This window comes from Vitis riparia, chromosome 1 (assembly GCF_004353265.1).
Source record: "Vitis riparia cultivar Riparia Gloire de Montpellier isolate 1030 chromosome 1, EGFV_Vit.rip_1.0, whole genome shotgun sequence".
Lineage (NCBI taxonomy): Eukaryota > Viridiplantae > Streptophyta > Magnoliopsida > Vitales > Vitaceae > Vitis > Vitis riparia.
This window is the reverse complement of record NC_048431.1, coordinates 4,721,195-4,746,312: the sequence shown is the minus strand read 5'-3', so window position 1 is coordinate 4,746,312 and position 25,118 is coordinate 4,721,195. Positions and strand designations below refer to the sequence as shown.

The window sequence follows — 25,118 nt, the reverse complement described above, 5'->3', positions numbered from 1 at the left end:
CAGACCTCCTCTGGAATCACAATTCTCAGCTCCTACATCTGGTGGCAGGTGCTTCATGTATCTTGTCAATCTTGTTGTGTATTCAAACACAGATAAAACAATAATCTTCAGGGCTTCCATTTTCCATAGTTCAATTGTTTCAGGCATGGGACTTGAACCTGAAAACAATGCATCAGATAGGAGAATCTACCTGGCATGCATGGGCCAGTCTGGCCACAGTTTCAGGGCATGTACTGGCCACAGCTTGCTTCATAGCAGTAAACATGTACTCAATTTGCCAGTAGTCTGAACATGGCATTGCACTTTTGAATTTATTTCAGACAAAAAATAACAATGCCATGCTCATTTCTTTTCCCCCATTTTTTTTTGGGCAAACATATCAACACCTCCAGTAAAAATAGAAGCAGAAATTAATAGTGATATTTGTCACTGCCATAATCACTCATGTCTTTTTTAGGTTTTCTTTTATATTCTCCCCTACCCAAAAAGAAAAGTATGCCTGCTTGTCTGATAAATAATTTTCCACCCATCTGTACTGAAAGCTCATCACCATATACAGACTGTCCTGGATTCCCCCGGGATACCTTAGGCCATAGATACTTAACTATGAAGAGATGGATCAAAACTCATGACCTCTGAAAGTTGAAGTCTTGCAGCTGATATATGTGGATATATTAGTAACCACAACAAATTGTTATAAGTAGAGATTATGATCTATGATGTCTAGATTCGCTATATATTCCGTTCATGGGGTTGCCGACAGCAGTAGCAAGAAAGAGTAGGCATATGGAACCAAAAATATTATCGTCCCTCAATAATTTTGAATAAGAGTAAAGCAAGGCATGCATAATTCAGCCTCTAAATGTCTAATCCACAGGTTGGCCAAAGAGGACATTTTTGTTCCCATGTGTTCCATGTCCTAGAGAGGTTAGGCCATATATGACCGGTAGCACAAGCTTCACAACATAATGATAACCAGTTGGACCGCATCCTGATAAAATTTCCAAATTCTATTATCTGCATTTAATTCAACAATAATATGTTCCAGAATGATTAGCGGGCACAAAAAGGCTAGAAGTCTCCATTTTCAAATGGGAACAAAAAAAGAAAGAAAAAGGGGGAGGAAATGAAGGAAAAAGGATAAAGAATGAGAGAGAAAGATGGGGTTGTGTCAAGGGTTGAAAGGAACTATACAGAGTGAAGTAGTAATAGTGTAGTGTGGGAGGAGAAGAGGCAAAGAAGCAAACAACTACAGGGTCATAATATGGTCACGTCGTTGTTATTCCCCGCCTTCCAATAACTCCCAGAATTCCACGCTTCGTATGCTCCCCCTCTGCTTTTGCTTTGTCCTTGTTACTACATACCCCGTCTCTCTCACAATTCATAAATAAGAGAGCATGGTCAACCTACTATATTCCTTGTTCCCTTTTCACTTTTCTTCTGTTTCAAAACCAGAACTCTTCTTTCTCCATTTAATCTCTCATTCTTTCTTGTCCACTTTACACCTCTGAAGCTCTCAACGCCCCCTCTTCTTGTCCACTCTACTACCCATTTCCCTACGAAGCACACTCTTAGTACCATGTGGACGATGGATTCTAGTGATAGCAGCGACCTTACCATGTCTGATTCCTTCCATGGTCGGAAACTTCGGCCTCTCGTTCCAAGGCCTAATGCTTCTGTCCTCCCCAAGATTACAGTGAATTCTACAGTGGCAATCTCTCCTTGTATTAGTCACCTTCATGGCACTGATCTTTTTGCATTGAATCACCATCTGGGTATATGCATTATTCTCTTCATTTTTAGTCAGTTTCCAATCGTTTTTTTTCCCCTCTTTAAGTATTTGAAGTTTGATGCCTGGATGGTGCTGTTATGGCTTCCGTAGGTGGTACATCTGATCAGCAAAAAAAGACAGATTTCAACACACAACCCTTCGGGAGCTCAAGGTGGAATCCAACACCAGAGCAGCTACAAGCCCTGGAGGAGCTGTATCGACGAGGAACGCGAACACCCACTGCTGAACAAATCCAACAAATTGCTGCACAACTTCGTCTGTTCGGCAAGATTGAAGGGAAGAATGTGTTTTACTGGTTTCAAAATCATAAAGCGCGAGAACGCCAGAAACGCCGTAGAGAGTTGGAGTCAGATTCTGAAGAACAACAGCGTGATAATGGTAGCCTAGAAAGGAAAGAATCAGGTACTACACCCACACAGTGATTATAATCTGCTCCGACCATACTTGTTTTTTCATCAAATGTAATCCATGTTGAAGTAGAAGTGGAACACTACAAAAATCACAACAGTGACGAAGTTTTGGAATGTGTGTGCGTGCGACAGAGAGAGAGCTTTGTTGCTTTCTCACCTTTTGTTTGAATCTTTGAGATATAAAGTGGAATTTACTTTGTTTTCTTCATGTCTACAGTGATGAGAAGGACATGTATTGAAGTTGAACAGACAAAGAACTGGGTGGTGCCCTCTTCAAACTGCAGTACACTCTCTGAGGTCTTTGTAGTATCATCTTTGTCTTTGCTCATGCATTCAACTTGGCTCACCAAAAATGTGACCTTGGAGACAAAAGTTTCCTTGTTTGAAAAGATAAAAAAAAAACAATACATATTACGAAGAAAATTAGAAGCTAATTATTTGATATTCAAAAGGTCAAAAGAAAGTTCAGTAATGGAGATGGAAGGAAGAAAGGCAAAAGAGTGAGGAGATGAGCAAGGCTTTTGTATATTGGAAAAAAGAGAAGGGTTCAAAAGCTGCCTTCCTCACTTTCTGTTGGGGCTGTTGTTATGAAAGCGTTAGGATTCTTTGGACACTGTAGGTTTAACTCGCTTTTATTATTTGTAATTTTTTCAGGAATCTGTTTCAATACAGAGAGCAGCGGTTGCAGAAAGTAGAACAGATGTGTGGTTTCAATTCGAGGAGAGAGAATTACAGCAGACAAGAAGCACAGTAGAAAGGCAGGCCACATGGCAGTTGATGGGGCTCACCTCTTCTCCTCCTTCCCAACTTATAGACACCATAACCACAACCACCGTAGCCGAAGCATTGAATACAATATACCCAAAGCAGAAGCCATTAAGCCCTCAAAGTCTCAGACCCAACACACACCTCGAACACGAAACCAGGGAGTCTCAAACCCTTCAACTCTTCCCAGTTCAGGGGGGCCAGAGCTTCAATGCTGCTAATGAAATCATTAGCGTGGCTGAGATGGAGAATGGATTACCCATCACAACCATAGACACCAACTTCACTCCAAACCAGTTTTTTGAGTTCCTCTGAACAAGTGAGAAGAAAGCAGGTCGGACCCATGTGGTCACAGTTAATTGCTTTGCTGTTTATGTATGACGATAAATCCGACTTAGGTTTGCTTTTTCCGTTGGAATCTGCTACTGTTCTTAACCGTTTATATCATGCCAAGGTGCAACACTAGGATAGGGACATGTAGTTATGTTTTGATGGAAGACATTGCCCTAAATTGCATTTGGACCATGTCGCTTACACCAATGTAGTTCCTTATTTTAGAGGCCATGGCAATCAATATATCTTCAAAAAAATATTATTATTTCATGCATGAGTAACATTATTTTTTTATAAAGGACAATACTAAAATACCCCATCTTATAGAATTCTCTATTAGCTAAGGAGAAAGAAAAATGGAAAGCTGAGAAAGGCTGCATTATTCCAACTCAGAAAAACAAAGAAAGCCATGCCAAAGAAGGAGAAAGAAACAAATTAAGGGTCCATGTACAAAATGGGAAGGCTTGTTCCAAAGCCCTAGAATTAGAAAGACAGAAATTCTACGGAGGGGGATAGGGTGGAACATTAACAATGAGGAATTCAAGAATGATTTTTGTACATGGATGCCATTACATCCCGTGACATACGGATGACCAGCCATCCTGAAAGTTCCAAATATTTTTGAAAAGAAAAAAAAAAATTTCTGACAAACTCACACTTTTTACCTATTTTACATGATGATTATAATTACCAACAGAATGTTGATTCCTTTGATTGCTGTCCCATTACACACCCATGTGAACTTGTAAGCCATCAGTTGAGATGGTGCGGAGAAAAGTCATGGATGGAAAGGAGAGGGTATAAACTCAAGACTTTTAGGCTTCAGGAAGTGAGTGAAGTAATAAGAGATTTGAGATCATTTGACCGAACCTCCCAAAGAAAATCAAACTTGGGAAATGCCAACCGGAAATCATGGCTACAATCACGACCACTGTTATGTTGGGGGATGCTCCTGGGGGGGACCAAGTGACATCACCAAGGGGGAGAAATGAAACGGTTGGTCACATGTCCCATAATCATCTCAAGGCCACAAGTACAACCCACCCCACCCTTCCAAAGTCAATAATAATGAGTTGGAAGACATCAGTCATCAATGATTCAATGGGAAATGCTTTGCTCACCCTGTTGTTACATGAGTCCCATTTGAAGATTCCCAAAACAGAGTTGGATATTTATTGCTTATTGCAAGTAGATATGCTCCCACCCAAGCCTATATATTTTCCTTTTGCTCTTTCTATTTTCTTTTGTAAAGAAAACATTTAATATCGCAAACAAAGCGTTGTCTTGCAAGAAAGTATGGACTCGATAGGATAATAGATGTGAGGGATGGAGAAGCAGAGGAAGGGGAGGGGAAATGAACAGAGGGGGGAGATTGTAAGGGACCGACCACGATCTAGTGAAAATCTAAGTGGCTCCTTAAAACCCAAGCATTTAATGCCCTATGGAGAAAGGAGGGAGGCGGGGCTGAGTCCTTCACCCTGACCTACACCGTCCTGCATTGTCTCAATAAGACAATAACAAACTAATTCTGTCCACAATTTCCTCTGTACCCCAGACACCCTTCGTTTTATAAACAAATACCCTGTTTGAATTTCAAAATTTTCCGACTTAGGACCTGTTTGGAATAATCTGCATGTAATTACTCCTACTATAAAGCAAGAAATAATGAATATTGACTAATGTGTAACAAAACACCACCACAAAGGCACAAACATCCTAGATATGAATATGATATGGACCGCCCCCGTCCCATCAAAGTCCTTTAGTGACAAAGAAATAATGCATGAGATTTAATAATTCCTAAAGATCTGCTCGGCTGCCTGGAGACCCACCTTTCTGTCCAGGATTGGGATTTCATCACACTAGGAGAAAAAAAAATGACAGGAAAGATAGACTGGGTAACATTTTAAGAAGAGTACTGCTATGCTTACTACTACTTTCACTATATTCTTTATCTATATTTACATGGCAAATGGTAATTGAGTGTGTTAAAAAATGGATACAGGATTCTTTGCCATCTAATCGTCACTTGCCATGTAAATAGGTAGTTGATGGAAAGAATTTTAATTAACATTATTCTGTTAAGAAATTGGGTCGTGCTCAATCTCTGCCTCTTGATTACCAAAATGATTCAGGACTGGAGTTTGCCTGCAGTTGCGCTACATGGTTGTACAGATAGATCCAAATGGGCAACTGTTTGGAGGAAAAATTTATTACACCAGAGCATCGCTTGATGACACAGTACAGATATGTAGGACAACAATTATTAAATAAAAAATAGTTATCACACATATTTTCATGCACGTGTTGTATCTCATAACACAGTAAGTTTATGTTGTAATTCTTTATTTCACAAGCAGGGATCCTATTGTACAGATGACTAAGAAGAAAGAACACAAAGTTGCGACTGAATGACAGACATGGGCAGCCTTCCGAATGACTATCAACTGATGGACTGCCGGGCTTCGGATCAAGATTCATAGAGAGGCTCAGGGTCCACTTTCCTTCTGATCCTGATAACAGTTTCAACACAAACAATGGCAGACATTAGAAATAAACCAGTAGGCTGGTACAAAGAAGTTGAATCACTGGAAGTCCAACATCATACAATTTTCTGAGAACAAGACTAAGGCTACTAGTATAGCTGGCCTGTTCAGATTAATTTAAGATAACTGACTCAAATCAGTTAAGTTTCTTGTTCCTCCGATAAGGTAAATCAGATCTATTTTTTCTTAAAAGAACTTCTAAAAAATGCTGAACAAAATAACTAGGTTCAAACTAGGAACTCTACTTTCCTGCAAAAAGAACAGATTTTCGTCCAACCATAACCTATAGGTGTAGTATTAGACAACCAACCAAGCCTAAAATTTGAAACAAAATACCACTACTTTAATAGAAGTACATAAATTACAAGAAAACCAGCAGGAGAACCAGATATCAAATCCTCTCACAGCAAGTACACAAGCCAACTTTTTCAGAAGATACAAATATTGTAGAAATAAAGCAGAAAAAAAGTTATTGAATATGAGATACTCCTATTCCCCCACAGAGGAGTCAGTTAAGTTATAACAATTTTCAGAGTACTATAATCAAACACAAAATAAAGAAAGATTCTATCAAGGGAAAGGGATAAAACAATAAAAAATTCTTGCATACTCACCAGTTCTCTTGGGCCCATTTGCAGCCATCCGTATCCACCACATGCAAGCTGTAGGCATGCCTTGATTTTGGGGACTGATTCTCAAAACTAGAATCAAGAAAACAAAAAAAAAAGGAGGAAAAGTTTTTAGCTTAAAGGCTATTTCAGCTGTAAAGAAAACTCCTTAAGATAACTTACCTTTGATGAATAAGATCGCCATGAAGGACAACCAAAGAGCCAGCTTTCACTTCAACAGGCACAAAATCTTTATCATCATATGATGGGGAAGGCTGGTCAAAGTAAACCCCTTCATCACCTCTGATGAACCTTCTCACAAGTCCATCTGGAAACACCACAAAAGAAGCTAAGGTTAAATTACACCCGATGTCATGCATGCTTCCTTGCGCTCAAGGGAAGAAACATTAATGAGAAACTTAAGGGAAAGATAGCTACTTTTATGGGATCCAGGAATGGCCCAGAGGCAACCATTTAGAATTGTTGCATCTTCTAGCGCCAGCCACAGGCCCGTGCAAGTTGGTGGTTCAGTATAAAGGAATGAGTTATCCTGGTGCGGCACCACTTCACCTCCAATGCCTGGTTGCTGACAAATAAAAACTACTTCAGGCAAATAGAACTCAAGAGGACTATGACACAAAACATTTACATTTGAAGATTGGTTACCCAATTACTTCACTAATTAACAAATTAAATCTGTGCAAAATTTCTTGCAATACAATTTACTTGGACGCAGATACTTTTACATGTAAACATGATTTTACGGTACTGTGCAAAACATTCCTCTAAACTAAACCCATTAAATCATAAAAGTTAAAAGAGTGTGAATCTTTAATCACAAATATTTTCACTGATCTAGCCTTTTAAGTACTTAAAATGATCCAGCTTTTCTCCACCAAGGTATTGTGGATTGCATGTATGATTGCACTCTTGTGATAGGAAAAGGCTCCAAAGGAACAGTGGCAGTCACAAGATCAACATTATCATTAGAATTTTAAAATCTTCATAACCAATGTCATAGTTAAAACTCACACAGAATGTTTCCCTTTTTTGATAGGAAAATGGAGAAACTAATTCAGAATGTTTCCTTAAGAGACTAGAAAGCAAATTTCTAACAGAAACACAAATTAAGAATCAATTGCATTGCAAAAATATGAATTATTACTAAAGCTTATGAAGAGCAACAATATTCAAGTATTAGACAAAAATAGGTTGAACCAGTGTCTAGAACATTAATGAAAGTGAGCACATTTCAATTTTAGGCTGCCAAACTCTGAAAAACTTCAATAGTTAAGCACATCATACAAGGTCTATCATTAGTGCGGCATTTCACATCATTGCATTTCACTTTGTTTGACATGTATATTTAAGCACAAATAAGAAACTGTAATTATAACAAGCATATAATTGCATGCTTGTCAAATAAGTACTCCCAAAGCCAACACCCAATAGTATAGAGACCTAACAACAACTCCCTTTGTAGAGAAACAGAGAAGAAGTAGAGAGGAAATAAATGGGTATCAGTTTATTCAAAAATAATAATTGTTTTTGGGCTCTGGGCTTCCCCTGTTTTAATACAGAGAAGGGGAGCTAACCAATACATGTCATTTTCAAATATAAAACAAACTCCAAACAACCTGTATACGAGCCACACTCCTTGACAATAATTCACTACCACAACATTTACGCATTACCAGCTTCAATCCTTCCCCTCTAGCTAATCAAGGTCAATGAGACCATGTTTAGCTTGCCTTTTAGTCTATGAAAGTGTGAAGCTGATAAAGCCTTTGTGAGTATGTCTATTGTTTGATCCAGAGAAGGAACATGATGAACTTATAGTTTTTTTTCAATGACTCTCTCTCACAAAATACAAATTGAGTTCAATGTGTTTTGTGCGTGAATGTAGTATTGGGTTCATGTTTAGCTTGCCTTTTAGTCTATGGAAGTGTGAAGCTGAAAAAGCCTTTGTGAGTATGTCTATTGTTTGATCCAGAGAAGAACATGATTGACTTGTAGTTTCTTTTCAATGACCTTCCCTCTCACAAAATACAAATCAAGTTCCATGTGTTTTGTGCGCAAATATACTAGTAGGTTCACTGACAAAGAGATTGTGCTGAGATTGTCACACCATACCAATGGTGGCTTGGTTTGTTTGACACCCAGTTCTTCAAGAAGACTTTGTAACCATAGGATCTTTGTAGTTACATGAGCTAAACCACAATATTTTGCTTTTGTTGAAGACCTTGAAACAGTTTGTTGTTTCTTGGAGCTTCATGACACCAAATTTCCACCTAAGTACACACAATAACCTAAGGTAGATATTCTATCATCAGGGTCAGAGGCTCAATCAACATCGGAGTAGCCTGTGACAAAGAGATTGTTGGGTTTGTGAAGCAGCAGACCATGATGAGTTGTTCCCTTCAAGAATCTCAATATTTGTTTGACTGTCTTCCAATGAATGTCGAAGGGATCTTGCATGAATTCACAAACTTTGTTATAATATGAGATCTCAAGTCTGATGATGGTGCCATAATGCAGAGCTCCAACAATGCTTCTATATAGTGTCGGATCTTGCATAAGATTGCCAAGTTGAGCTGAGAGGAGAGTGCCTATTATCATAGGAGTTGGCATAGATTTTGTATTGAGCATTTTTGCTCTTTCAAGTAGATCTGTCACATACTTCCCCTGACTGAGATGAAAGTTGCCATCATGGAGTTTATGAACTTCAATCCCCAGTAAAAAATTCAGAGGACCTAGGTCCTTGAGAGCAAACAACATATGCAGGTGACTAATGAGGGATTGAACCTCATAAGATTTTCTGCCAGTGATGATAATATCATCAACATAAACGAGAAAGAAAAATGCAGGATTGGGCAGTGCACTTAATGAAGAGACAGACATCAGCACAGGAAGACTTGAAACCAAGATGTTGTATTTCAAATTTAAGCTTTTCAAACTAAGCTTGAGGAGCTTGCTTCAATCCATAGAGCCTTATTAAGTTTGCAAATTGTAGTGGAGGAATTACCTTGCTTAATCCAAGAGGTTGAAGCATGTAAATATCATCTTCTAGAATGCCATTGAGGAAGGCATTATTGACATTTAATTTTTTTTTTTTTGATAGGAAACCACACAAGAATATATTAATAAAAAAAGAAGTACACAAGGAGGATGAGGAATCCTCCCTCAAAAAAACTAAACAACATGAAAAAATAACAATACACTAGGCCGTCCCATTGGAACTATTGGAACTACACACTGATAGCCAATCAAGTAGTAATACGTTAAGGGGGGTGCCCTTAAACCCGCTGAACAAAAAGCCCAAAAGGACGCAAGGAAATGAATGGAATCCCAAAGATTCCCTGAATTCCTAGCCTTGTCCTCAAATATCCTAGCATTTCTTTCCCGCCACACAACCCAGATTAACGCTATACTCGCGTTTTGCCATAGCAATACCCCTCTCTTGGACTTGCCGAATCCTTTGTAATTGATGAACATCATGTCTGAAATGCTTTTCGGAGGAACCCAATCCATCTTGGCTAGCTGAAAAAGTCTGTGCCACAACCCCAACGTCACTGAACAATGGAGAAAGAGATGATCTGCTGATTCTCCTTGTTCCATACACAACTTACATATGTCAGGGCTAATAGCTTTGTGGGGTCTCCTCAATTGTAGCAAGTCATTGGTATTCACCTTCTTATGTGCCACAAGCCAGACAAAGGCCTTAACTTTGAAAGGGACTTGAGATTTCCAAACAAACTTAGTGGGGAACAATGGAGATGAATCCGGCATTTGGGACATGGCTGTAAAGAAAGATTTGACTGTGAACAAACCTGAAGAACATAAGGACCATGATCTCGCGTCTGAAACGGAAGTGGATAAGTTCATACAATCTAGGGATTGCATGAGGCGTTCTAGATCTTCTATCTCAAAATCGGTTAGATTACGACGGAAATTAAAGTTCCATGAGAGAGGGCGAGACGATCCAAAGATTGAAGATATTGGAATATTTTTATCCATTACTACTCGATATAGTCTTGGATATTGGTCTTTTAAAGTTTGGTTCCCCCGCCACAAATCTTCCCAAAAGCGAATTCTTTCCCCATCTCCTACGATAAACCGAGTATACTTGGAAAAATCCTGAAAGCCTTGTGCTATGGCCTTCCAAGGACAACGGTGTGACCATCTAACAATAGTATTGGCATCCCAACCATTTGAGTGTGTCCCGTATATGCTAAGAATGACCTGATGCCAAAGAGTGTTCTGAATGTACTCTCCCTAGGGAACCTCCACAACCATTTCCCTAGAAGAGCTCGATTCCTTAAAGGAATCTTCCCAATCCCCAAACCCCCTATAACCCTCGGCTTGCACACTGCTTCCCACCTAACAAGATGATCTCTTTTACCTTCCCCAACCCCTGACCATAGAAAGTCCCTTTGCATCCTCTCTATTTTTGCAGCCACTGAAGCTGGAATCTTAAACAAAGAAAGGAAGTAGCTAGGGATATGGGAAAGGCAAGACATTTAATTGGCGAATACATTCTAAGTTAGGGCCGTGGTGAGAATAACCCGCATTATTACTGGTTTGACCACAAGGTTGAAGGTTTCATTGAAATCAAGGCTAGCGGTATGATGATACCCTTTGGCAATCAAGCGAGCTTAATACTTAGCAATAGTGCCATCAACATGTCATTTAATGTGAAAGATCCATTTGCAGAGCACAACTTTCCTATCAATAGGGGTTGGAACCAAGGTTCAGGTATTGTTGTGGGGAAGGGCATCATACTCTTCTTGCATTGCATTTTTCCAAGTCTTATCAGAGAGAGCTATCTGAACATTGGGAGGTTCAATGACTTCACATACAAAAATGGCAAATACTTTGGGTTTGTAGATACCATCCTTGGCATGAATAATCATGGGATGAGTATTCAACTCATTGACCAATTTTAAAGAAGAAGGTGTAGAAGGAGTGGGAAAGGAAGAATGAGGTATGGAGGAAGCAGTAGGAGGTAGCACTAGAGTTGTGGTAGATGGAGTGTGCAGGGAAAGTGTGGGAGAAAAGGAAAGAGAAGGTGCAAGGACTGGTGGTGCAGCAAAGGGAGTTGACAAGGGAGAAGATTGACAAGACTGTGGTAAAGAGGATGAACTAAACTGGGCAAAAGGAAAGGAGATATAAAATTTACCATCATGAGATATACACTTGTAACCTTTGTGATGAGTGTTGTATCCAAGAAAAGTGTAAGGAGATGATCTGTATTCAAGTTTATTGGCATTATAAGGTCAAAGATAGGGAAAAGAGGTGCAACCAAACACTTTGAGTTCTAAGTAATTTGGCTTGATATGAAATAGAACTTCCATAGGACAAGTGTTGTTAAGCACTGGAGTTGGCAAGCGATTTACGAGATACAATAGTGCCAAAGGCATGATCCCAATATGTCATAGGTAGGGATGCATGAGCTAAGAGTGTAAGACCTTACTCAACAATATGTCCACGTTTACATTCAGCCACTCTATTTTGTTCAAGAGTGTGAGGGCAGGAAAGTTGATAAATGATGTTAGAATTTTGTAGGAGTGTTCTCAAGGAATGACATTTTCCTCCCGAGTCAGTACTTGAAGTTTTTAAGCGGCAGTTGAGATGCAATTCAACTTGTGTTTTGAAGTGTTCGAAAACATGAACACCTTAAATTTATTTTTAAGAAAATAAATCCAGATGAAACCAGAGTAAGCATCAATGAATGTGACATAATATCTAAAAGTAATTGTGGAAATTGAAGGTGAAGGACCCCAAAGCTTGTATATTGAGTTCCAGAAATAGGGAAAGGGAGCTTACGACTTTTACCCAAATGATAAGCAACACAAAACAAAGATTTGTCATTAGATGAGAAAACTTCATTACAATGAGAGAGAACAAGTTTTACAACCTTGGCATCCGAATGACCCAGTCTTTGATGCCACAAAGCAAAATTGTTTTCATGTTGTGAGTTACAACTTGATTGAAAAGAACCTGAGCTAGAAACTGCATAAGTAGCAATTGAACATATAGGAATGGTGATAGTAGGGATGGAATTGGGAGAGACTGAAGTTGTGACTGGTGAACTGAGCTGATATTTTGAGCAAGATAAGTTGAACTGGTACAAGCCATTCCTAAGCATCCCTTGGAGTAGAATTTGACCCATTTCCAAATCCTTGACAAAACAGAGAGAAGGGTGATATTCAAAATAAACCTGATTTTCCCTTGCAAATTGAGATAAACTGATTAGATTTTTGGTTATATGAGGAACATGAAATTCAGATACACTGAATAGATTTTTGGTTATATGAGGAACATGTAAGAGATTTCGAAGAATGAGTGGATTAGAAGAAATGGGTAAAGAGAAAGTAGATTGGCCAATGTGAAGGATGTCCAAACCTGCTCCATTGCCCATATTCCGCTTGTTGTTGCCTTGATATTTAGTACCAATGTTGAGATCGTTGAAATCATTGGTGAAATGGTTTGTGGCTCCAGAGTCAGGGAACCATGCTTTATCAAACATGCCATTGTTTATTCCAAGTACAACAACCATAGCTCTCATTTAGTCTTTTCCCTCCAAAGAATTAAAGCCATTACTAGCAATATTGTGTGAGGAACTGTTGAGTCTGGTGAAAACAAGGTCAAATCGATGATAGCATTTTATCACTGTATGACCAAATTTTCCGCATAGTTGGCATTGAGATTTAGACCCACCACCAAATTGTCCACCATAATTTCTACCTTTTCCTTTCCACTTATTTCCTTGATTGCTTTGAAGCCGATTTCCTAAGTTGGGAAAGAATTTCTTTTGTTATCCTTGAGAAGCCAAGTTAGCAGTCATAACAGATCCAACGGTAGCAGTGTTATACTGTTCAATTATCTTCTCATGAGCCAGTAAAAGAGTAGACATAAGAGAAATTGTATGAATCCAGGTGTGAAGTGATCTAAACAACAACAGATTCATATTCTTTGTCAAGCCCTATAGTAACAACACGGATCTGATCACATTTGGAGATGATATCTCCAACTGAAGCTAGTGAGTCCATGAGGGTTTTCTCCTGATTAAGATACTCTCTCATTGTGGATCCTCCCTTTTGAAGCTTTTGCAAATCAGATTTATATTACATTATTTGACCCCATTTTGAGCAGCAAAGTAAGATGATAAAAAATCCCAAATGGAGCCAAGCAACCAGGAAACTATCAATTTGTCTTGGCTATTCCACCAATCAAAATTCGGGTTACATTTGAGCTAAGAGTTGCTACCAGAAGTGATGGAGACAAATTCAGGTGGACACATGATAGATCCAAATGTGAATCCCTCCAAACCTAATCCTTCTACAACAATAGAGATTTGTTGCTTCCATAGAAGATAGTTATGGTCATCCAGTTTTATGGCAATGGGTTGAGTGGTTGGATTAATATTGTTGTCAAAACTATTGTCGATTGTTGTTGCAGAATACTTGAGTAGCTTGATGGTGTTTGGGAAGAGGATTGGATTTCAAGCTCTTGAGAGCTCTGATACATGTAGAGAAACAAAGAAATAGAGAAAAAGTAGAGAGGAAATAAATAGGTATCAGTTTATTCAAAAATAATAATTGCTTTTGGGCTCTGGACTTCCCCTGTTTTTATACTGAGAAGGGGAGCTAACTAGTACATGTCATTTTCAAATTTAAAACAAACTCCAAACAACTTCTATACTTATCACACTCCTTGACAATGATCCACGACAACACAATTTACACATTGCCAGCTTCAATACCTTTCAAGGCCTCAAAACTTTATTTATTTATTTATTTATTCTCAATAAGCCTGATGAGCTCAGCATTTTTTAATTTTCTCTAATTGCACTCCTCCCAAATGCACCAAAAATTTCAAAAACAAGCCAAGTCCTAAGTTTATGAAGCTTGATTACTGGATCTGATATTATACCACCATCGCAAAGGATTACCCCTTATTGCCATGGGCACACAACTAAACACAAAAAATAGAAAAACAAATTTTTGTGTATTTCAATATGTCATTTTAATATTTCTCCCTTACAAATTTTGTTCATCGGTTTTTATTTTTTAAAACTAAATCCTGTTTTTTTTCCTTTAATTTTTTATAGGCGCTAATTCAACTATGCCTTAACAATGAAAAGATGTTGAACTATATAGGGTAATAGATTAGAACCACAAGTAATAAATCATCCTAAATGACTCCACATACAACTAAGCACAATATAGGCAACATGGAAGAGAGGAAGTAACAACAAGAAATGATTTTTAGTTTTTAATTCCTTTGCTTTGCTTATGTGTAACTTGTCTAACTTATATTTCTAAATCATCTCAAAATTTTCCAAATATTTTATTGTTTTTCAATACAGAAATGAAACATTTTTTTATTCTTTGCCATTTTGAGGAATCTTGTGATTATTGACACAATCCTACTGTTCTATCTTGGCAACCTTATTTTCAATCCTATCTAGAATCCGAATGCCAACAACCACGTTTAACCTAAGTGACTGGAATATTAAGTATCAAAGAACTTTTGCAAGTATGTCTGATAAAAAATATTCAAATACAAGGAAGACGTAATAGTTTCTCTCAAGCCCAACCCAAGTCAGTCTTGAAATCCTCAACAATGATTTTGCAACTCATGCAGTATAGCAAAGTGTTTTTCATTCAGAAAGGGAGCAACTGAGTGCAAAGAGGTGGGATTCATTTCAAACGTTTACTGATAATATAGTGTATGTCTTCCCATTCACAAGTCGATACATGACACGAATGACGTGATTGCCCATGAGGCCTAGCTCAAGTGGTAAAGAATGGATGATGTGATCATCTTCTAACAACCAATTTCTGTATGCAAACAGTGTAATTCCAAAGCTATAGAATGCAAAAGTTATAGAAGTTTGTCATAGTTGTGATATAGCAGAGCCTTTTCATAACTGAAGCCACAATTTCCACAAGCAGAAAGGGAGGGTCAAAAGAAATTGTAAGAAGAAACTAAAATACAATTATAAAGAAGATCAAGTACCTTAAATATATACATTGATTGGATGATCACTGGCCTCTTGTACCCTAAAGAGAGCATCAAACTTGAGAGTTTCTCGGAACAAGAGAATGTTTTAAATACTGGGTCGATCTCATGCAATGCTGCACAAGTAAAACCCATGAGTTGTAAGTTCAGTTCCAATCAAAATGCAAAGAAAAATGCTAACTGAATGAGCATCTCAAAACCAATCATCAAAAGACCATACGAATCACAGCATACCATGGCCAACTTTGTTGATGGAAAGTTGTTTTGCTTGCTTCAAGTTGCCATCCTCACCGAATGCTTTCTCTGACAAAAATCTCAGGTATTAATGTCAGCACTGCGAACTACAAAAGCCCTTCTAGCAAGTGGCCTAAGTAATCAAGAGTACACAAGTAAAGTAAGATTGCTAAGTGATCGACTGAATATACTTTTCTAACAGACAAAACATCAGTGACCCTCTGTGATCTTGTCATGACAACACCAAAAAGGAATAGGACCCATTTTCCGATGGGTTCCACCTAAGAGTTAAATGCATCTAAAACTATCCAGGGATCAAACATCCATATCCAATCAAAATCTCCAAATTCCATTGACAGTTAATCCGTTAACTTGGACCCACCAGGTGGTAGGCCCCTTTTTTCCTTGGCTGAACTTAGGTAAAACAATATACCACTAGTTCATCTTTATAAATACAAAAGCAAAACATAGTACAAGGTAAGCTTGCTTTCCCGAAACAATAAGTAAAACAATACCCTCAAAGAAAAAGGAAATCTTCTCGGCACTCTCATAGAAGTAATCATCGGTCAATTTTTGCTGAAAAAAAAAAATTGAAACAGCGAAATAAGTTAAGAGAAATGGAATAAGTAAAAGGAATGAGTTTAGAAAGGGGAGAAAAGAGAAACCTGGTTTTTGGTAGAGAAGATGGAGGCAGCAGTGGAGCAGTCAAAGCCGTCAAGCAATTGATCCATTCTCCTTCTCATGTCATCAATCTCTTCAGGGCTTGAAAACGATTCAATCACAAGAAACCCTGCAACATTTTTTTCCGTCCTTTTTAAGGGAAATTGATTGAATACGGAGCAGAGGAAGAAGGGAAGTGTGATAGGATACCTTGAGAATGGAAGGAGTGGAGCTGTTCTGGACTCAGTTTTCCTGAAATCCCCATGGCTACCGATATGGGTGGTTGGTAATCCTATGGAATATTAGGAATCAGTGTTCTGAATGACTAGGTCCGATTATGGCGGTGGTTATTTCCATTCGCGACACTCACATATCCTAATGTACGAGATATTGAATTGAATTTGAAGGAGATGAAATAATTTCCAAGTTTAAAAAAATTACGATTTTTCATCTGTAATGTTTTTAATCAATATTTAAAAAAAGGAAAAAAAAAAACATAAATGATTTTTTTTTATTTGATTTTACTATTAAAAAAAATCAAATATAATTAAATTAATTAAAATTTTATATATTTTTAAATTATTTAATTTATAAATAAAATAAAATTTAAAAATATATGAAATAATTTATTAATTTTAAATTTGTTTTTATTTTTTTTTCACTTTTTCTTTACGTGTGTTTGGAAATGCGTTCAAGGAAAGCAAAAACGCTCCCTAAATAGGTGGGTCAATTGTCGACGTGGAAAAAAAATGTTGAAATGGGATAAACCCTGAATAGGTAGGTCAATTGTCGACGTGGAAAAAAAATTTTGAAATGGATAAAACAATACAAAAAAATTGAGGTTTTATTGCAGTTGTGTCATGTGTGTTAGCTAATTTTTGTTTTTTTTTTTTTTTAATTTCCTTTTTGAGTGGGGTTTCGTGTTGATCCCATAAACTTGACCTGCCAATATTAAATTATTATTTATGATATGTACAACTTTTCTAACACTTGGCAAAACATAATCTCCATTCCTACATTAAAAAAGTGACAGCGTCATCATGAATCATAGCATGCTCAGATCCAAAAATTCCGCCCATGAGTTGCACCTGCCTAAAATTAAATATCTTCTGTGTTGGCTTTCTAAAAAATATTAAGAAAGCAAAACAAAAATTAAGGAAATCAACTTTTTTATATTTAAATGCTACCCAAAAAAAAAAAAAACAAAGGAAAGGGTTACTGGGAAAAAAATGATAAAACATTACCATTTCTAAAGAAGAAAAACAAGAAACAATCTGGGAATTTTTTTTTAAAAAAAAAAAAATCAATCTTTTAATTTTTCCTTTTATCAAACAAGAAAACCTTCCTAAATCCGAAGTTACTATTGCCAATGAATATTGGCAAGTACAATGCAAAGGAAATTACAGTGCACATGTCTTACAGAAGAGGCGTGAGCCTAACATAAAAGAAATGAAAAATGAAACCCAAAACAAGAAAATCGATACCCTAATTTTGACAATGTACACAAAAGTTCGTTTCCTTTCTCCCTGTCTTACACTTGCAAATCAAAATCAAAATCATGTACAAAAACGTGGCAAAACCAACTGGCTAACGAATGTGGTGTGTCATATCACAGCTTGTTAGATACAGCAGCTGCAACAAGAAATATGAGCCAATCAAATATGCTCGGTCAAGGCCCGGGCAACTCCAGCTATGAAAACATTTCAGTTTTGTGATTGTCTTCCAGCATCATTTACAAAAAGATGCAACTCCCCCTTCTTCACCAATCCCGGGAAATAATCAGATCAATCTCTTCTGTCCAACAAAACTCTCCAAGCTCCAAAAATTTAACTGTGCACCCTCTCTCTAAATTGAAAGGGTTCAAAAAAATGAAAGAATGACGACTCAGAAAAGGGGGTCAGCAGCTATCTGTGCTCACAAAATTACAAGGAACTAAAATCACCCATCATTGTCTCTATATATGCAAATCATGTCGCTGATGATGATCTTGAATCTTCTGATTTATTCATCCGGCACATGCAATCTGGGCATGGGAATGTATATATGGAATCATTCGGTCTTTTGAGCTCAAATCCCTTGGCATCACTATGAGCTCGCATATTCAACATTTGCCGCTTGAAGGATTTCCATCTGGGAAATTAGAACAAAGAAAAATCCATCAGTATTTCTTCTATGCATCATTCTCTTTGCTACACAGAGACCATTCTGTGATGCCACAATGAAAAGAAGGGGAAAGGGGGCGGGGGGAACTTGCTGTCTCAAGAGGGATCCTAACAGTTTTATTAATTCCATTTCACTCCACCCAGCACTTGAGCCAAATGGTAACTTACAGATATGAGATGGATGCATACCCAATATTAGGATTGTCAAACAGTAATGCTAACTTTCGCTTGTCCGGCCTAACTGTTTTGGAGTGTCCGCCATACAGGTACCTTCTGTGGCCCATTAGAAAATGAGGGAAGTTTCCACCTTGAGTTGTCACAAATACTTCACTGTGAAGACAAACAGTGTAGTCTATAGCAGCCATCCTGGAAGAATAGTTCTAGAAGCAGCAACCCAAGTCAAATCAACATCGGTGAATCAGAGATCCCAAACTGAAGATTGAATAAAACTGGCAACACTCGTACCTTAAACGGAGCAAGTTCCTCAGCAGATGCCAACATCTCTTTTGTTTGTAAAAGGGGAAACATCTCGAAGAGCGGAGCCATAGTTTTCTCAGATTTGTATATCTTTCCAGATGCCAAATAGATAGATGTGCTTTTATCAAAGCCCATTCCTCTAAGCATCAAGCCAACCTAGTAACATGAAAAGGGAAAAGGAACAGGTTTATTACAATGCATGTGCAGATATACACAGAAATTTAAGTGCACCTCAACAATGCAATACAACCTCGATAAATTTTTATCCATTGGTTTTTGCAGGCATGATGAAAACAAAAAAATTAGCCCAATGCAGAACAGCAATGTTTGCATCACCAAACAACTATTATTGCGTGTACATAAACTAAAGAACAAATTCTGTGGAAATGATTTAAAAAAGAACACGAAATAAATTTGAAAGTTTAAACACATTATCATTGCAAAATAACAGAGTTTGAAAAACAGAAACCACAGAAATAGAAGTTTAAGCATCCCAATAAAGAATAAATGGAACTTAAAAAGGTGACAGATATTACCTCTAAAGGAGTAAGAGGGCATTTTCCATTAATCCTGATTGCTCCAGGTCGTATAACCCGACCAGGTTTTGTAAACTTTCCCCTCCAACCTCTTTCCCTTGCTGCATTCATGTCTTGTATTTCTTCCTCTCCACCATCAAATACACAACAAGAGAAAGCAACCATATCCTGTAATGAGAGAAGATATGATGCACAAGCTACCAAGATTGAGATAAGGATCCCATTTTTGGCGCTCAAAGTAACAAAGAGGAAAGCTAAACACTTCTGAGTAAAACAAACCTCCTCAAACCGAAGGTGCACAGAAATGTATTTGCCACTGTTGTTTGCACTCAGTTTTTTCATTCTTGCAACCAAACTTTCACCCAAAGTTAATATGGGACTTGAAAACCTTAAAGCTTCATAATTAGCCAAGCATCTAAGCCGTTGGACTGCTGGAGGAGCATCAAATGACAATCGATTCGCAAAAGGAGAAATCCTTATGAGCCTGGGTCATTGAAATACAAAACAGATACTTCAACAACATAATGAACACAGCTCACTGTTAAGGAACCACTAAATCCAAGTCTCTAAGAAATTTTAAGTTACAGCACTTGATTGTTCGAGATGGAACTTTTTTAACATTAAATAATCAGTAGAAAAACAAAAATGCTGGTACTCTTAACTCACTTTTCTTCAAGTAGCTTTGGGAGGACTGCATCCCTATAATACTGAATGGATGACCATGCTTTTATTCTGAAGTTGTAAACATTGCTCATATTGTGGTCAAATCGTTCCATAATATATTCAGGAATTGTGTTGACCACCTGTACGTCATTTTCCAATGTAGTAATAAAATAATCTTCATCGTAAATGTCTTTAAATTTGCTGGACAAGAAAAACCCCTAGTCAGACATTCCAATGTTAAAAAAAAAATGAACTCTTTTGTATTATATCTATGTAAGAAAAATCAGTAACCTCTGATCAACAACTTTAAAAAGCATACTACTCTCACATGCTTCTTACACACTAATCACAACAAACCCATGCAATATGAACTGGTAAAAAAAAGAACAAATCAAAAGATGAAAAATGAGTTTTTCAGTTTTCCAGGCTCATTTAGTAAAGGAATAATGAAAAACACTGGAATGAACTTTATGCAAATGGTTTTCCATTTTAGCTGGAGGTAATTCTGGATTTCTGTAATATTCATTTATCTGGAGCAAACAGCAAAGTACTACACATATTCATATTCCAAATATATTGTTTAAAGCTCCTGTAATATCGGTCTTATTTTGATTGGCAGATTCTGAGACCTACTTATGTCATCAAGTGTGTTGTCATTACGTAACTTAAGCAAGAAATCAATAACATAAATATTAGGTACTAACATGGCATAAAACTGTTTTATCACATGGTTGATTCATTTGGTTGTCCAATTCAAGTGAGAAGCTATTTATCAGTAAAAAAGGTTCCCCTTGAGAGAATCAGGTATCATGGCTGTACGAGGAATTCTTAACATCTTTTTCAGTTCAAAAGTTGTGGTATTTATAGTTCTTAAACAAGTGCAGTACCAATTGGCTCTGCACAAACAAAATATTGAAGAAAAATGAAAATATCAACACACCTGGGATCTCTCCAAATGCTATGATAATGAAAATGGGGGATTATAAGTGTTGCATTAAGATAGCCCGCCACAGCAACTGCATTGCCTATCTACAAAGTATTGATAGTAATCATGTACAGAATATGTGTCAATAAAGCTACAAGATGGACATCTTTCCGAGGAAAAAATCTTAAAAAAGTGTAACAAGACTAAAATGGAGGGGGAAAAAGAAAACAACCGATGTTCTCTGCTGATTCAAGCCACCATTTGCCTCAACATATATGTAGCCATTTGATTCGGGTAAGCCTACATGGATAAACAACAACCTCATGTTAAAATCATAGCTATTGAAAGGACATTTGTGCACATAATACTACTAAGATTTTGCAAAAACAAGAAAGGGTTAGACAAAATAATTTCAATATGTATTAAAAAATAATAATAAGTTTTTGCAAATATGAGATGGGATAAGATGATATAATTTCAATGTGCATTCAACAGATGCCTAAAATGATGTAACAATCATGAAGTCAATAACATAATGACATATACAATCAATTTCATAGATAGGGCAAAATATGCTTGAAAATAAGATAGTAGCAGAAAACATGCTGAAAGCAGTGGTAACATATTTATGGTAGTGCGGGTTGGTGCTGATGATAGGAATGGCAGCTAGAGGAAAAGCCAGAGTTGATGATAGCCAGAAAAAAATTGGCAGCAGTAATAATGTTCTAGCAGAGCCAACCACTCTAGCTCAAATGATACCAACAAAGGTGGACGGGGTACCTGAAGATAATGTTTGTGGTTGTTTAATATCTTGTACAGTTATATTTGAGTCACTGGTGGAAGCGGAATTATGATGATGCCAATGGCTTCAAAGAAAGTGAAAGTGACAGACTACACTGAAAAAATCTTTACATTTTTTTTTTCTTTTGGCTTTTTCTGATTCCAAAAAAATGCTTTCTGTGTCTGTTAGCAAAATGTCCTTTTTCTGCTTTCCATTCTTCCTTTCTTACATTCTTTCAAAAAGCAAGAACATCACTTTTAAGTTATTAATATTGTTTGACTATATTATAAACTCCTACATAGCCATGAACCAACCAAAAAAACTTCTTGGCCAATTGAATTTTCTACGACATATAACAATTAAACATCTAATATCAAATTAAAATCACCAATAATAAAACCTAATTCCTAACTCTACAATTTTTCTTCGCCAAAATGAAAATATGCATATGAACCGCTGATCCTGCAATGAATCGGTATCAGATCCTCAATAGGACCTAATACATTCACATCATCTCAGATGGCGTGAAGTTGTGGTTTTAGGTTAGTGAATCATCTGACTATCTAACAACAAGAAGCAAGGATTTCAGTCATTTTCATATAGAAAAACCAGATCCTTAAATAAGTTGGAAACACATTTGGTACCCTTAGGCGGCCAAATGTTTACAAGATGAATGCAGTTCCCAACATCAAAATGGACCTCTGACGAACTAGCCTAAGTCATGTCAAAAATTGAGTGAACCAAGACCATGGCATGACCAAAATATCACAGCCCAATGATATCAGGTAACAATCGTAAAAGATCCCTTCACTCACCCTAGAGCAATACTGATATTTTAATACCATGAAAAGACATGTGCAATCCCGCCAATGATCTATGTGTTAGAATAAATTACAAAAAAAGAAAGTGGGAAGAAGAAAGAGACAGCAATTTCCTAATTATGCAGGCAAAAGTTTGGAATTTTGACATTTTTGCAGCAGAAGAAATGCAAACAGAGTGTTGCGATAATGTTCTTCTGTAAGTAGCCTAGCTCCTCATCCAAACTTTCCACCTATTGGAAATATTAAGTAGTGTTCAGGATTAAGCATCAATTCTCCATTAAATTGCTACATTCCATTTGAGCACTTGGTATTTTGATTTCTTTTGTGCTGGCATCATCTTGAATGGCAAGAGAGCAATAGACAGCATACACAGAATAAGAACATTCTATATATACATATACAAAACACAAACATGCCCATACATACAGACATATAACTTTTACACAGAACAATAGCCACCATCACAAAATGACGCAGGAATATTTATTAGCACAGAACTTCCAAGAACAACTGGATCTGGTCAAGCCCTACATGATATTTAAGATGTCCACAAAACTTTATCGGTAAACTAAAAGAGGAAAGACCCAAACAATTAGAAACTAGATAAAAGAAAACACCTTCGAGGACATAGTTCATACCTCCTGAGGACCTGTTTACACACGGTTGCCACTCACCGCTTTTGTAAGAGTGTTTCCATACAGTCGATATCTAACATAAATTCAATAGCAATGTCAATAGTAGGTAGTGACACAAGAAACCAATAAATCAGAATCCCAAATTTGTCGGAGGACTATAAAAAGATATAAGAACAACCTGACAATATCTTAATAGAATAGACCAAAATTGGACAATCACATCACAAAATTGTGGTTAATTACCAATTTAAGTTGGCAAATAGAAAGGTCTCAATCGATGAAACCATTTGAGCAAGGGCATTTGGATGTAGGTCAACAATGTGATGCAAATCCGAACCCTTTCATTTCAATAAAAAGTAAATGTAGAACTTCAATTTTTCGTTTCGTTTCAGGTTTCCTCGGTTTTATAAGCTTCCAAATACAGCCCAAGGAGGAAATCTCTTTCCCTATTGTTTCTGATTTGAACACATGCAATGCCAACAAAACACTGCATTGGCTAATTCCCCTTAATATCAAGATCACAATCTCACCAATCCAAAAAATGCCCTAAGTCCGAATCAAACAAAATGGATCAAATCCACTTCAGAAGCTTAAAATTTCTGCCAAAAAAAAAAAAACCAAAATTGGACCTAACACTGACCGTGTCGCTGGTCGAATTATCAGAATCCATTTCGGGGCGGAGCTTGGCGTAAACCTGCGGGCTCCGGTAGACAGAGCCGGGAGCCGGGCGGTGCTTGATGACGGGAACGACGTCGAAGGAGACGGTACCCATGTAAAGCAACATGCCGGAGATGTAGATGAGGGGAGCGAAGAGGAAAATCCCCTGGCGACGGAGGAGTACCGATAGGATGAGCCAAGCAAGACGTTGGGCGAAGGTCCGACCGGGCTGCTGGCCAGCGGCAAACCTCCCCTGCTTGGAGCGGCGGAGGCGGGGAGAACGAAGCGGCGAGGGCGGTGGCGACGGAGTAGATTGGCCGCTACTGGGTATCCTATTGTATGGGTGCATCGCGACTCTTTTCTACGTCATATGAGCCCTCCCTCTCTCCCTCTCTCTCTCTCTCTCTCTCGACTCTCGTTTTCCGGAGAGAGAAAGTTGGAAGAAAGAGGTGGAATGGTGTGGCGTGTACGAAGGTAGTGAGAGGGAAGGAAGGGGGATGCACGTGGGTATCACGTGGAGAGGGTGGAATGAGGATGGCTGGATGGCTGGATGGCTGGATGGCGAAGGTGTTTGTTGTTTTGGTGTCAAGTTCTCAACTCAAGGAAAGAATTTTCTTTTTTGTTTATGGCGTCGCACGTGGGTTGATGGGCTGTCGTGGGTCTTATATTGGGTCTGTTTGGGCCCTCGCACTCCTTCCTCCTTCCGTGGATGCCTAACCTCCATTAGGAAATGTTTTTCTCCTCCCGATGAAATATCCCAATCTCTCAACTTCTAATTTCGGTCACAGCTTTAAGTTTCATATTGAAAGTTGTGACGAGGAAAAAATGGAAAAGTGTTTTGATATGCTAATTTTTAAAATAAAGAAAGAAAATCCTTTTTTAAGAAAATAATAAATTTTAAAATACATTTGAATCCGATGCATTTTTAATATGTCAAATAATTGTTCCTAAACGTGTTGATTATTTGTCATCTCTCCAAAAGTTAAATGCCAGGTGGACTCTTAGTTGGAAGCCCTAATGTCTTACTTCCCCGCCTGTAACTCGCCAGACTTTTATCATTTTGGTTTTCTAGAAATCTTTGTGATG

The 25,118-nt window shown here is 37.7% G+C and overlaps 3 protein-coding genes across 4 annotated transcripts; 1 reads left to right on the top strand and 2 right to left on the bottom strand.

Annotated features, from left to right (window-relative positions):
* The first annotated feature begins 893 nt into the window (after window positions 1-893).
* Window positions 894-3,574, top strand: LOC117912792 (WUSCHEL-related homeobox 1). Its single transcript, XM_034827508.1, has 4 exons — window positions 894-1,775; window positions 1,883-2,194; window positions 2,420-2,499; window positions 2,857-3,574. The coding sequence occupies exons 1-4, from the start codon at window positions 1,580-1,582 to the stop codon at window positions 3,280-3,282; spliced, it is 1,014 nt and encodes a 337-aa protein (XP_034683399.1). The 5' UTR covers window positions 894-1,579; the 3' UTR covers window positions 3,283-3,574.
* Window positions 3,575-5,486: 1,912 nt separating this feature from the next.
* On the bottom strand, window positions 5,487-16,744 carry LOC117924907 (phytanoyl-CoA dioxygenase). Its single transcript, XM_034843647.1, has 9 exons — window positions 16,586-16,744; window positions 16,381-16,505; window positions 16,231-16,291; window positions 15,716-15,784; window positions 15,479-15,597; window positions 6,893-7,040; window positions 6,638-6,782; window positions 6,461-6,547; window positions 5,487-5,813 (listed from the first exon to the last, which is right to left on the bottom strand). The coding sequence occupies exons 1-9, from the start codon at window positions 16,638-16,640 to the stop codon at window positions 5,771-5,773; spliced, it is 852 nt and encodes a 283-aa protein (XP_034699538.1). The 5' UTR covers window positions 16,641-16,744; the 3' UTR covers window positions 5,487-5,770.
* Window positions 16,745-17,720: 976 nt separating this feature from the next.
* Window positions 17,721-24,589, bottom strand: LOC117918714 (protein ESMERALDA 1). 2 transcript variants are annotated; one of them, XM_034835566.1, is made up of 10 exons: window positions 24,016-24,589; window positions 23,379-23,448; window positions 21,371-21,438; window positions 21,154-21,242; window positions 20,217-20,414; window positions 19,830-20,034; window positions 19,551-19,718; window positions 19,003-19,170; window positions 18,706-18,917; window positions 17,721-18,505 (listed from the first exon to the last, which is right to left on the bottom strand). In XM_034835566.1, exons 1-10 carry the CDS (start codon window positions 24,379-24,381, stop codon window positions 18,343-18,345), a joined length of 1,707 nt encoding a protein of 568 aa, XP_034691457.1. In that variant the 5' UTR covers window positions 24,382-24,589; the 3' UTR covers window positions 17,721-18,342. The 2 variants fall into 2 exon arrangements, with proteins under 2 accessions (XP_034691457.1, XP_034691464.1); XM_034835573.1 differs by having other exon boundaries at window positions 18,727-18,917; window positions 24,016-24,586.
* Between the last annotated feature and the right edge of the window lie 529 nt (window positions 24,590-25,118).